The 14,756-nt window shown below is 41.4% G+C and overlaps 1 protein-coding gene across 3 annotated transcripts in view; it reads right to left on the bottom strand.

Annotated features, from left to right (window-relative positions):
• The window catches only part of LOC143023158 (amino acid transporter heavy chain SLC3A2-like), an 86,186-nt gene that overhangs the window by 32,399 nt on the left and 39,031 nt on the right, over window positions 1–14,756 (bottom strand). Inside the window, exon 2 of one of the 3 annotated variants that reach the window (XM_076181674.1) lies at window positions 12,774–12,855. In XM_076181674.1, coding sequence (XP_076037789.1) covers window positions 12,774–12,834 — 61 coding nt within the window. In that variant the 5' untranslated portion in view covers window positions 12,835–12,855. Of the gene's footprint in view, window positions 1–261; window positions 1,659–10,981; window positions 12,909–14,756 lie in introns of those variants that run through there. The other 2 variants (XM_076181673.1, XM_076181675.1) reach the window with 2 other exon arrangements.

Genomic DNA, 14,756 nt, shown 5'->3' with positions numbered 1-14,756 from the left:
CTAGGCAGAACTAGTTATTGAAAATATTGGGGTTATTTTTGGCAGTATTTACGGGTATATTTGCACACATGAAATGATATAAATGTTTGCATAATGTACATTTGAGGTGATTGGTAGGGACAAGGGTATGGCATGAAGAACAGTTTTTTGATATGTTTGTTTTAGTTTTTGTGTTAGTTGTAGTGTTCATGGTTATGTTTGTGTTAGAAGATTAAGGAATGTGAACTCTTGAAATTCAACTAATTGTTCAAGATTACTTACTTGATGTACTTTTTCATCCTTGCACTTGTTAATCACTTGAATGATTGTGTCTTTTGCATTATCTTGCATTTGCTGCTTGACTAATTCTTTGAAAGCAATTTCTTTATTTTCAATATTTTCTTTCCACTTCTTAATTTCCTGGATACTGTCCCCACCTAAGTTTTCTTCGATCTTTTGTGTCAATTCTTGTAATTTGTTGTTCACTTCCTGCTTTAGATTTTCGCTATTGTTATCATTAGTTTTCTTCTTTTCATTATCATTCTTCAGTTCATTTATGTCTCTTTTCATTTCTTTAATTTCGTTTGTAAGGTCCAAGTTAGTTTTTCTTAGGTCAGAAATTTCAAGATTAGCCTTAGTTATACAATCTATTAACCCAATGACCTCTTTTCTTAAGTCCATTATTTCATTTTCCCACCGAGTCCTATTTTTGCTCATCTCTCTCTCTATCTCTAATAATCTACTTAAGTTCTTTCTTTCGTACTTACCAAACCCTATGAAGTCATTGTCGTAACACGTGTTTAGTTGTTTGTTTACATCGCGGTTCAGTGGATTGCCGCCAGATGGCTCTGATTCGCAACTGGCTTTCGAGTCGTTTTCATTCATTTTTGCTAATTTCGAGTTAATACAATTAACTAGCACTGCATAGATACCATTTCGGGCACTCACGTTCACTCCCCACCCCTACAATACAAACCAGGTTTTCCTTTTTCGTCGTAAATCCTCTTCTTCTTGGTCGCGCGACGACAGCGACGACGGGCGGTGTTGCTTCGACGAGTGTGTGCTAGTGTCCTTGTGCTAATTTACTTCTGTGCTAGTGTATTTATGTGCTAGTGTGTACCAAGTGTTGCCCTGGCTGTTCAACTTATACATGGATGGGGTGGTGCTAGAGGTGAATGCAAGGGCAGTGGGCCAGGGATTGGAGATGGTTAAAGAAAATGGAGAAAAGTGGGAGATAAGCCAGCTGTTTGCTGATGACACTGCGCTTGTAGCAGGATCAGAGGAGGAATTGTGGAAGTTAGTGGCAGAGTTTGGGAAAGTATGCAAAAGAAGGAAGTTGAAGATAAATGTGGGTAAAAGTAAGGTAATGAGATGTCCAATGGGAGAAAGTGGCAGCAGACTGGAAGTGAGCATTAAGGGAGAGCGACTGGAGGAAGTGGATAGTTTTAGATACTTGGGTGCAAATGTGGCAGGAAAAGGTGGAGTGAAGGTGGAATGTAAGTTGGGAGAAGTGATAGTCCAAGAGCTGGGGGCCATTTATTTTCTGGAGAGTACCAAATTTCTTATGGGTGTTTTTGGAAAGGGTCTACCTTAGGACATCTGAAAATGCGGTTCTTAGATTTGGTCAGTGGTGGGTCTGGGTTTTATTAACCCTTTATGCTCGAAAATGGACTTGCCAAATGTACCGAAAAAATGGGGGTAGGGGATACGAAAAGGGCCCTTACACAATTACCTCCTGGTGGTATGGTAACAAACTATATATCAAATTAAAGGTCTTTAAATGCTCTTTAAGATGATATATGACATATGCAAATTAAGTCCATATCTAGGTCACCAGGGGTCAAAAGGCTATGGACAATGCTCAAAGTCCGTCAATTTGGAATGGTTCCATATTTTGGCTAATTATCAGCCCCAGATCAGTAAATAGCCACTAGCTACACTTAAAATGTGAATATTAGATATCTAGGCAGTTTTTAAAACTGATATGATGCCAATAATGCCAATATATGCAATGCAATAGGGCTTTGTATTGATCACTTAATTTCAGTGTCACCACATCAAGTTCAACATTTCGCCACCAGATGGCTATATATGGGTCATGCAATTAATTACCACACAGCAGAATCAATTGAGACTGAAGTTGCCGCTAAATTTGTAGAAGAGGGGCAGCTCCTGCCTGATATGCTGCTACCTCAACAGGGTTTATCCACTGGCTTTGCCTCCAGGGGATAATTATGACGAACTGACAGAAACCCTGTCTGGGAAAGATACCCTCCATGATACGGTGGGTATCTGTTACCAAAACAGGCCTGTATCTCTTCCATCCTCACAAACCATACCCACTGTGAGCTCAACTCGAGGTGTCAAAAGGAGGCGACAGTTTGAAGCTCCTGAGCGACACATTGTGCCCTACAAAAGACGACCATCGCTCTCTAAGTTCAGCTTTGAGCTTTACTCAAGAGACCCACCAGCTAGCCTTGAGACAGCAAGGAAAATGGACCTCATCTGGATAATCTTTTGCCATTTGACCAAAACTTCCATGTGGCGTGGATGGAATTCACAGGTCACTAAAGACAGTCTTCCACTGCAGCAAATTGGTTATATGGAGAATATTGAACTCCCTCCCACCAGGTTGGATGTGGTCAAAGAAACCTTAGTCAGGTCTCAGAAGGTTGCCTCTGATTGTGGTGAGACATACGCAATCGTCACATATGATCTTGCTATAGCAAAGCCAGCACTTCAGATTCAAGCTCAAGAATCTCCAGCATTCGACAATGTTTTTGCCTGCTTTGGCACTTTTCATATTGCAATGGCATTTTTCAGTGCCATAGGTTATATTTTGGAGTCTTCTGGTTGCACTGAGGTTTTGTGTTCAGCTGATGTCTTGGCACATGGTTCTGTGTGTGGCTTCCTTGGAGGAAAGCATTACAATAGGTGTAAGCGGATCCACCCTCTCTTTGCAGCTGCCATGCAGATTCTGCACTTCAGGCAGTTTCTCGAGTCTTCTGATGGAATTCCTGAGGATTGCATTGCCCTGCTTAACTCATTCAGAACGTCACCTTCAGCTAGTAGTCTCTCCACTCTTCTGGAGTCTGAACCAATTTGTGGTCTTCTTGCGAGGTATGACAAGTATTGTGAAGAGACGCATCGGGGAGATCATGGGGTTACAGCTAAGTTTTGGTTCATGTACATAGACCTAGTGCACATCTTTCTGCTGTTTGACAGGGCCTGCCGAACAAATGATGTAGCCTTCTTCATCTATGCTTTGGGGTTAATGTGTCCAATGTTTTTCTCAACCCACAAGCCTAACTATGCTCGTTGGATGTCACTTTACTATTTGAATCTTCTCAACATGGAGACAACACATCCTGGAATCACTGCTAGTTTTGAGGGAGGAGCACTCTCGGTTCGAAGGTCTAGGCACCCCTTCTCTAGAAGCGCTGTTGACATCACACTGGAACAAACAATAAACCGTGATGCAGCATCTAGGCATGGTGGTATTGGTTCTTTCACACAAAATGTCAGTGCCCGCAAGAGGTGGACAGTAACAAGATCTTTCAGAGGGGCAGTCGTAAGCTGTCTGCTGGAGAAAGCAGGTATCATCCTGACTGATGATTCCGTGCAAGAGATGAAGCCATCCAGGATCAATAGGGATGATGGTGACCTTAGAAACACAATTCACCAAATAGAAGACACCCTGAACCCTTTCAGCATTGATGACGATTCCCTCTACTGTCTCAGTACAGGGAAAGCAGCCTCCAACAGTGTAAAAGATGATCTTCTTCACTGCGTTGACAAGGGAACCGCCTTGCACAATGAGTTTGTTGATGCCTGCAAAACAGATGGTGGGCGATTTGAACACCCCATAAAACGCCAAAAGGTGAAAAACTTCAGCCAAGATGCCGTCAAATTCAAAGTGACCACCAAGGACAAACAAATCAAAGAAGCCAAGTGTACACGCGATCTTTTTGGACTTATGTTGTACCTGGCAGTTTCTCAGAAACTCAACCTTGCCTATGTCCTTTCTTACCCCCTGACCCCTGTTCCACTGTCTTTGTGCCATATCACGAGCGATATGAACAAGACATCCAAGAGCAATCTCTGGGCGAAGCTAGAGGCAACTGGGACATCAGATGCTACACCACCAGATGAACCTGATGCGTATATAATAGACTTCATGTTTTGGCTGAGAACCCTTAGCATGCCACCAACCTTTGCAGGTATGGCCAGGACAATTCTGCAACAAGCCTGCAAAAATGCAGCTGTGGTGCATATTGTGGCTGACACGTACCCCGAGGGTCCTAACATCAAAGATGTTGAACATGATTTGCGGGAAGAAAATGCGTCACCTAGTTGTTCTTCATATTGCATAGGGCCATCTCAAAAGAGACCAGCTGACCTGAAAAGTGCTTGGCGTTCTCCTCAATTCAAGAAAGGCCTCTTCATCTTTTTGAGAGACGAATGGATGTCTCAGGCGTATGCACCAATCATTGCAGGGCATCAGCTCTACTTTGCCCTTGAGAATGAGTGTTACCTACACACATCTGATGGGAAAGTCATAAGTAGGACCCAAGTGCGCCCACTTGAGAGTGGTCACACTGAAGCTGACACCCAAGTTATATTTCATGCCCAATTTGTTGCACAAGTACAGCTGCACAGAAAACTATCGTTAGTAAATCACGCTAATCATTTTGACACAAAACAACGAAACTATTTGAGACAAGTTGAAGTCTCCATCGGAAATAAGATTATCATGTCATAGTGAATCCATATGAACTCCGGAACTATTATTCGATTCATATTAATTCAGAAGGAATTCGAACAATTTGAACCCCAGAAATACCAACCCTTCGGTATCATAAGGTTATGTTCATTAGCGAATGTTTCGACACCCCTACTAACGATAGTTTTCTGTGTAGCTGTACATGACAAGCCCCCTGTGATTGTCATTCGCAGTGATGACACAGACGTCTTCATTCTTCTTGTTTACCATTGCAGGTTCATCTCGTTTCACCTTTTGATGGACGCAGGAGTGGACTCTAAGAATACTAGGCGGATGATAGATGTGTCACATCTTGCAAACATACTCACATCTAGAGTATGCGATACCCTCCCCAGCTTCCACGCGCTGACGGGGTGTGATTATACTGCATCCTTCATGAGAAAGGCAAAATGGAGACCATTTGAAATAATGAAAAAGAGTGAAAAATTCACTGCTGCTATTAGCAAACTTGGGGAAACTGATGTGATTGACCAAGACATCTCAGCAGTTGTAGAAGAGTACCTGTGCTCAGTATATGGGGCTCGTAACGTCAGTGGTGTCAATGAAGCAAGGCTTCAACTATTCAATAAATTGTATGCACCTAAACGTACCAATGACCCCCTTGAGAAGCTTAAAACTAGCAATCCTTGCTGCATGCCACCTTGTGAGAAGGTTCTTCAGCAAAAGCTCCGAAGAACCAATTTTGTAGCGTTTGTCTGGAAGAATGCTAGAGAGGCTAAACCAGTGGCATTTGGTCCTGAGGGCCATGGATGGGAAGTTGAGAAAGGCAGAATGAAACTTCTGTGGTTTTCAGGTCCAAGTGTCCCGGCAAACATAGAAATTGAAAGTTCTGACTTGCTATCGGAGGAAGATAATGAAGAGGAAATTGACATCCAGGAGTCATATTCCTCCGACGAAGAAGAAGACCCGGACTTTTAGGTAGCTGCTAACATTCTTGCAGAATCATAATGTAGCAGTGCCAACCTGACAAAAATATGTTCATGAAACTCAGGCTTATACGTTGTCAATGACTGCTGTTTGGATAGATTTTCTTTATTGAATTCATTTATACAGGATACATGTAGTGTAGAACATGTTTAGGTCTGGGTTTGTGATGGCAAATAAATAATATTCATCAAAAATAAAGCTTATTATGCATGAAAAAAATGTTTCCCTAACGTATAGCCATCTGGTGGCGAAATGTTGAACTTGATGTGGTGGCGCTGAAATTAAGTGATCAATACAAGGCCCTATTACATTGCATATATTGGCATTATTGGCATCATATCAGTATTAAAAACTGCCTAGATATCTAATATTCACATTTCAAGTGTAGCTAGTGGCTATTTACTGATCTGGGGCTGATAATTAGCCAACATATGGAACCATTCCAAATTGACGGACTTTGATCATTGTCCATGACCTTTTGACCCCTGGTGACCCAGATATGGACTTAATTTGCATATGTTGTATATCATCTTAAAGAGCATTTAAAGACCTTTAATTTGATATATAGTTTGTTACCATACCACCAGGAGGTAATTGTGTAAGGGCCCTTTTCGTATCCCCCTACCCCCATTTTTTCGGTACATTTGGCAAGTCCATTTTCGAGCATAAAGGGTTAATAAAACCCAGATCCACCACTGGCCAAATCTAAGAACCGCATTTTCAGATGTCCTAAGGTAGACCCTTTCCAAAAACACCCATAAGAAATTTGGTACTCTTCAGAAAATAAATGGCCCCCAGCTCTTGGACTATGAGTAAATGCCTTGGTGGATTAAAAAGTGTAATGAGAAATAGACATTTGGGAATGGATGCTAAGATGAGACTGTATGAAGGAGTGATTGTGCTGACAGCACAGTACAGGGCAGAGACATGGAACATAAGAGAGGAGTTTGAATGTGTTTGAGATGAAATGTCCAAGAAGTATGACAGGGGTTACTAGGTTGAATAGTGAGAAATGAGGAAGTGAGGAGAACAGGGGTGGAAAGGGAGCTAGGAGATAGAGTTGATGAAAGAGTATTGTGATGGTTTGGACACATGGAAAGAATGAGTGAAGAAAGATTAGTAAAAGAAGTGTGGAAGGCAGAGGTGGAAGGAGTGAATATGAGGAGGCGAGCTAGGATGAGATGGATGGATGGATGGGGTAAAAGGGGCATTGGGAACGAGGGGAATGACTGTTGAGGAAGGATGGGAGAGGACAGAGGATAAGAGTGAATGGAGAAGGGTTGTGTATGGATGATGCTGCGGTGCATGAAGGGGAGTGGGTGGGGGATGGGGGTGAGGGAGTATGTACGAGAAATAAATTGATGCAGCCTGAAGGGATTTCTCCCAGTCTTCTCCTTTTCTGCACAAGGGGACAGAGAGGGGGGGTCATCAAATTAATGAGGCGGCCTTGCTGTGGATGTGTTGTGTCTTGTGTAAGGGGGTAAAAAAGCCTTTGGTATATGTGTACTAGTGTGCTAATGTACTAGTGGTAGTATATTAATGTACTTGTGTATTAGTGTAGTACACTATTTGAGTGCATTTGTAAAATACCAGTAGAGTACTAGTACTAGCATGCTAGTATTAGTAAATTTGTGTACTAGTGAGCTACTGCTAGTGTAGTATTAATATTATCATAGTACTGGTGTGCTAGTACTAGTGTATTAATACTAGTGTAGTACATGTATTAGTGTACTAGTAGTATACTAGTGTATTAGTAGTCTGCTAGTACTATTGTACTTCGACTTACCATCTGACCAACAGGTCAAGCTTCCTCTGCATGAGGGCTTTGATGGCCGTAGTCTGCCGACACAGGCGGATAGATAGATAGTCTTTATTTGGCAAAGAATCAATATACATAAAGTGCAGACAATGACAAGAACACATACAGGCACTCCTCGTTTAACGACCTACTCGGTTAACAACAACGTGGAGTAACGACGGGCTTTATGACAGACCAATATTCGTTTAACGTAAATCTCCCGAAGTTACGACGTCGTGTACGATAATTAAGTTGGCTGAGGCAAATTTGTATGATGTTATAAATGAACTTGTACTGTGGATATTAGCTGTGAGGTAAAGTGTTCTGAAGCTTAGGTCTACATTACCATCCTGCAAGCTGGAAAAACTACCTGGGGTACAATATATACCGGTAGTGGTAAATTTTTAGTTTCGACCAAGAGCGCAATATAGCAATAGAAAATTAATTATTAATTTTGTAAATTATAATGTATCAACGTAATATGCAATTTTGTGAGCGGAAATAAAAAAAAAAGGTGTTAAAACAAATTTCGTAAGTAACGAAGTCATGTCGGATGAATGGTTTGTTATGATAGATGCCGATGTCGAGGAAATGAAAGGATGATAAATTTGCCTAACCTAACCTGTGTTTGATAAATCATTACCTGCAAATTAAATGTCATCCGGCTCATCCTCGTTGTTGTCGTCGTAAGAGACGTTGGCAGACGACAAGATGGCATCCCGATCCTATGCTACCGACTTCGTTCATTAGCATATTTTCTTGTAACATGGTATTTTTTACTTTCATTTCCGCCCACAAAATTGCATATTACGTTGATACATTTTAATTTACAAAATTAATAATTAATTTTCTATTTCTATATTGCGCCCATGGTTGAAACTAAAAAAAATACCCCGGTATTCAATATGGAATGTCAGCATACGCGGATTTGGTCATATACGGTAATTTTGGGAACATAACCACTGTAAATAAACAGTAAATAAAGCTTTAATGTACTGTATAAAAGAGGGAAATACACGAAAATAAAGATACATGTATTACTGGACATGGTACATACAGTACATGTACGTATATACACTTTCGCTTAACGACCAATTCGGTTAACGACGGTGCGCTGGTCCCAATTGTCGTCGTTAAACGAGGAGTGGTTGTAATTTGAAATAATAATTGAAAATTGCCGAGGATACCACAAAAAAGCATGTATGTTAAAAAAATCACACGGCACCATGCAACCACAATGTTCCTGAACACCGCCTGTTTTTGGTTGTTTTTCTTTCTTTGTAAATAAAAAGTCACTTGTTCAAAGTGAGAAAGCACTATGACATCTCACTACTAAGCAAATCCTGTAGCCTGTGGAATGAAAATGGGAGAGAAAAAAAAAAAGGACGGACGCTAACATGCACCATATCACCGGTTGGCAATTTTCAAATGTCACAATTCGAGAGTTCTGCATAGAGTTTAAATACACAATACACGGAAAACATGAAATATCCCACCGCTGCCACCAAATGTTCTGGGTGGCTAAATGAATGCGCGAATAAATTGTCAGTTTATATTTGGATATACACTATCAACAAACGCGTGCACTTGCTACAAGATGTCTTCGAAAACTGATGCACCAAGCTTACCTTGCGCGCGAAAAATGTGCATCGCATTTGCGATATCTCACACAAATAAATTCCATACATAATATAAATATTACGACAAATAATAAAATAATACAATATAATTTTACTACACATCATGCCAACACATTGTGGTCCTCATTAGATTGTTATACAGGAGACAATCATGAGTAATACCAGTCAGTACACATATGAGACATAAACATTGTTATAGTTTTGCTAATATTACTAAAATGTTCGTAACACATAGGATATTGAGACCAAAAATTGAGCACCATCACAATAAGGAATATTGCATTAAGCAAAGGAACAACAAAATAATGTTAAATTGTAACAAAACAGTATGAGTGAGTACCATATCAGAGTAGTGCCATTAATGATATACTACATTATTCTACAGCTGCATCAACATGTTGTTATAGTGAATGCTACATTGCAGCTAGGGTCACCTATTAATTCTAAAATCTTGTCTGTATCTCAGGAAGGAGTGGGCAATTAGTATGAGCACTAGGAAGTAGTACATTATAACCTGAAGCACCAGAAGTAGGGTACCGGGGACCAGTACTCGTATGAATAAAACAACAAGGAGAACGAGGAAAAAGTCCAATTACCTCGTTGCCTGGTGCCCTGATTCACCAGACTTGTATTATGGTCAAATCATAACTGTTCTCGGACCCTACCTGAGACATATACCGTACTATGACTAGCAAAACAAAGGTGGAAACCAATTTGTAACATCATTGTTGTACTAAACTAAACTTCTGAAGGACAAAAAAAAAGGGGGGGGGGAGGTCAGAACAGTTATGAGTGAACGCAGATTTGGATGGTATTACTCATGGAGTCAGGTATCCCTCACTAAGCTAGTAGTACATAAAATATTTACTCTTGGTTATTGGAAGTAGCGAGGGAGCCATTGTTGAGGATCAAGAGAATATGAAACCATTATACTGGAGACTTTTTTTTCTAATTTCTGCCTTTGCCAAGATAAGAAGGAGGGAGGGAGGAAGGGGGGTGGATGAGAGTGGAGTATGTGGGGATGGAATGGGTGGAAGTGAATTTTATGCCTTTGTTTTTTTGCCGCCTCCCTTGTAAGGGGGAAAAAGCTTTGGCATATATTTTTATGTACGTTCAATTTTTTTTATTTATTTATTTTTTAATCAATAGAAGGCAATCTTTTTTGCTCTATTGGCTGCAAGTCAATCTAGGTTCCACTGGTGGACTATGTGTTGCGATGTAGTTAGTAAGGCTCCTTTTCTGGGATTGACAAGGCAACAGCTGTTCATTACACATGAGCTGTAATGCCAACAGATGCAAAGAAGCACATTGACGAGCTTTAGATAAACAGGACACTGGCAGCATCTATCGTAAGAGTGAGAGGGCAATCAAACCAGTTGCATTTATATATATCAAATGATGTTCATACATGGCCCCTATCCTGCACTTGCCAATGCCTACAGGATCAAGTTGCCTTCATCTTAGGGGGGAATGATAAAATAGGATGAGAGAGAGTCCACATGTACATGACTATTTACAAATACAAAAGGTCACCCACCCCCCTAGCCTCTCTTTTTCCCTACTTGCATCAACTACAATATGAAAGTCCCAATTCCACTGGCACACATTTTACAATTCAATCTTTCCCATTCTTGGGGGGTGGGCAGAGGGGAGGGGGGAAGGGGCACAACACTTATCATCAAATGTTTGACACCTACAACACAGCCCACCCACTTCCTCTTCAGGTTTGCTGCAGCTGCCCTGACATATGCAGTGACAACTAAGAAGCCAACTGTAGGAGGCAGACAGCTGGCCTCTGGAGATGGGTAACGCGCCTACACCATCGGTTTGGCATCATCAAATTTGAACCAGTACCCGCACTCGCAGCGTTTGGCCTCTCCCGTGTGCAGCCACATCCGGTTGACGCAGGTCGCATCCTCCTCACAGATGCAGCCCACCAGTTGCAAGGCATAGAAGGAGGGCACCATTGTTTGGTTGGAGGAATCGCCACTCACACACTTGTACACACGCATATCGAAGGGGTTCTGCTGCCGGATATGAAAGGCAGCATTAGTTCCAAAAGGAGAATCCCCACCATTAGTAGTACAGTGAGTCCTCCTTATACGGTAATTCTTTATCCGATAAATTCACAATTACGGTATTTGGTAATTACTACCCTCGATGCTATTTACGATAAGAAAAATTCACAGATATGGTATCCACTAGATATTTTGAAGAGGAAAGAGCAGTGAGAAGGTAGGTCTGCCATATCCTGTTATTACATGTTATAATGGGTTCAGTATGCAGTAATTTAAATTTGTGGTAAGTTTTTCAGGAACGCATATGTACCATATAATGAGGACTTACTGTACAATATTGTGGACATGTGGCCCTGCTACAAAATAAAGTGTTAAAGGGTATGAAGATGGTAGGCTGAAACATTTGTATTAAAAATTAAATTTTATTTATTCTTTCATATACCATGGGCTTTCCCCCCTCTTACCAGGGAGGTTGCCAAAGTCAAAAGTCGTATACCTACTCCCATCCATTCCACTTCCTCTCATCTTAGCCCACTGCCCTGGGTCAGTGGTCTAGGCAGCAAGACACTACAAGGCCAGGTCACTTGTTCAGTGACCTCCCCTCATGCAGAAAAGGGGAAGCTAGGGAGAATTCCCTTCCAGCTGTGTCAAGATATCATTCACACACAACTACTTCTTAATGCCCCCATCCCCCACCACCTCCCTTCCTTCCTTGTATCACAGTATCATCCACACACAGCCATTTTCCACTCGCCCCTATCTCCTTGATCCTTGTTCAAGGAAGGACATTGCACAAAGTCAAATCTATACATCTACACACCAAGGGCTTTATCTCACTTACATGGGAGGTAGCATAGTCAAAAGACATATTCACACCCACTCCCAACCATTCCCTTCCTATCCAACATCCTTCTCTTTCTCTCATCTTTGGGTCTCATGGATGAGAGAGAGAGAGAGAGAGATAAGGAGAAATCCCTTTGGAATGCCTTGATTGAGAGGACTTACTAAAGTGGGACAGAGGAAAAACAAGAGGAAATGCAATGAAACTCAAAAAAGATAACTACAGAAGAGACCTGAAAAAGTACAGCTTCCCACACAGAGTGATAGATATATGGAACAAACTGGATAAAGAAATAGTGTGTGCTAACACAATACAAGAAAACAAACTTGATCTTGCAAGATACAAAAATGGGTCACCACGAGCACAGCTCCCCTTCCCGTATAATACAACTAGGTAAATACACTATAACTTTCCACTCCCCCAATCCTTTCTTGTTCAATAGACGTAGAATAGATGCAGGGGGATATAACTTCAAGCTGGAGGGAAGGGGTTTTTGCAACCTACACCCCATGTCACAACCACCAAACTTGCTTGCTGTGTGGGTTACCTTGCAAATGTGGCCCTAGAACACATCAATTCAGACTCAGGTGACCCTCCAGTGGGCTCTCTGCATATGGGATGATGGAGTACTGGCAAGGTCGGGAGGTTTACAATAGATGCAGTGGCACTCGGAGGCAAGAGGACCAGGTTGTGGCAAAATCAGTTGTGAAGGTTACACCTACTATTATTAGCTGGGCTGCAATGGGGGCCCACCTCACTGGAGTAGCTGTAGGCATATCTGACTTACCATAGGTTCCTATTACCAGCCACTTTGGACAGGAGTTCCTGCTTCTCCAACCCAGTAGCATGCTCTAAAGAGTCGGCCATAACTGCAAAAGAGGACACACTCAGTACAGCAAAGAGGTAGCACAAACTATGGCTGAATCTTGGAGAAAGAAGACAGACAGAAAAGGAAAATAATGATATGAACAAAAACAAATTAAAACTAATGCCCATTCATCTTCCAGCAAGAGTTTTTACATTACAATCAATTAACCCATTACCCCTGATCTCTTGGAGAAAACCTGTGGGCCTGACATCCTCCTCCAGGCAGGTTCACAAGTCACACAGGGACGATATAGTATGTTGTTAATGTGGGGCATTGTAGTATTGTGTGTCCTCTGTGTTGGGGGGCATCATGGGGAGTTTGAATCTGTAGCCAGGCCTTTTATGAGTTCTATATTACATTCAAAAGTAATGGAGCTATTCTCCAAATGACAATCACTGTCATTCTAAGATAGAGCCCATTTGTAGCTGTAGCAGTGACTCTGAATTCTGTGAACTGGTTTGATCATGTTTTCTGTGTTTTATTTCTCAGAGTGAAAGAGGAGTAACACAACAGTGATTTTATAATGCATGTAGTGTGATGTATTGTACATTAGGCATCCATTGCTGCATGCAATAATTTGCCCTTTATTAAAGAGGTTAATCAGAGATTATTCCTGACTAGCTCTGCTGATAATCTGTGAAACTAGTCTGAAATAACCTCACATTAAGATGATTACATTTCCTCTTCACATTTATGTCAACCTATCAGAATGTCTAACACATGTGTGCATGCCCAGACACACACATATACACACTACCCTCATATTAATGGATCCCAATGCAACAGATCCTCGATTTAGTGAACAAATTATTCCGTCCTTTAGAGGTGAATGATGGACCAATAATCCGATGCTGCCTACAGTTGTCTGATACAAGACAAGTCCAGGCCACCAACACCAGGCCTGTTGTGTGTGTTACAACTAATCAATAATACAATATTACTACATCCTTTTCAGGTAGAGTCAAAGAAATTAATAAATGTATACTGTACCAAATTACCAACAATGGTCATTTGTCTGTTATTTACCAATTATCTCCGTTCTGCTTACATTTGACAGGAATGGACCACTCTGCATGCATTTGTCCATTAAATGGAGGGTCAAGTGTATATAATTGATTGAATCAATGGTACTTGCCCCCCCCCCCCACTATTCCAAAAGAGCATATGTTAGGAGGCACATACCCCATAGCAGCAGCCAAAAATGTCATCTCTGCATTGTGTGTTTTGAGGGAACATTGGGGCAACAGGTAACAGTCACTCACTGCTGGTAATCAGAGAGGAGTGCAGCTAGGGTGGGTCCCTCCTTCGGTAACAGTGCATTACCCACAGCTAGGAGGAAAAGAAGTACCAATGGTGGTATGTCACCACTGCCTTCCTCCACAACCAGGTCACAACTGCATTGTACACAGATGATTCAAGTGGATTTTGTATCAGTGACAATGAGAAAATAAAGCAGGAAGTATTACTGACGGAGTGGAAAGTCAGCTGCAAAGATTCTACCTCAAATTCCCTGCCTCGTACTGACAGCAGTAACACCTTCATTTGAAACTTGCGGGGCAACAGCAGATGTTATTCAGCAGATACAGTAAATACTTGATATAACACTCTTTGGAGTGAAACACTATACCTGATGGTACCTTTTGCTGCCATCCAACGTATGGATATGGATTCCTTGTCAGTCTTTTTATTTCTTTTTTTTTCCAAAGGGAGATCTGTAAACCCATCCATGCAGGGTTGTGGAGTGACTCAAACCCTCCTACTCCGACTCTACTCGTATTTTTGGCACTACCGACTCCGACTCCTCTTCGTGTAATTAACTGATTATAGCCTACATATTTTATAAAGCCTATACAACACACATTCACTCCAATCTTGAGTAGACTTATATCATTATAACTGGTT

Source organism: Oratosquilla oratoria, unplaced genomic scaffold, assembly GCF_046742065.1.
Source record: "Oratosquilla oratoria isolate Oo_2021 unplaced genomic scaffold, ASM4674206v1 SCAFFOLD45, whole genome shotgun sequence".
Taxonomy (NCBI): Eukaryota; Metazoa; Arthropoda; class Malacostraca; order Stomatopoda; family Squillidae; genus Oratosquilla; species Oratosquilla oratoria.
Note: the sequence above shows the minus strand (reverse complement) of the source record. Positions and strands in the feature narration are given on the sequence as shown.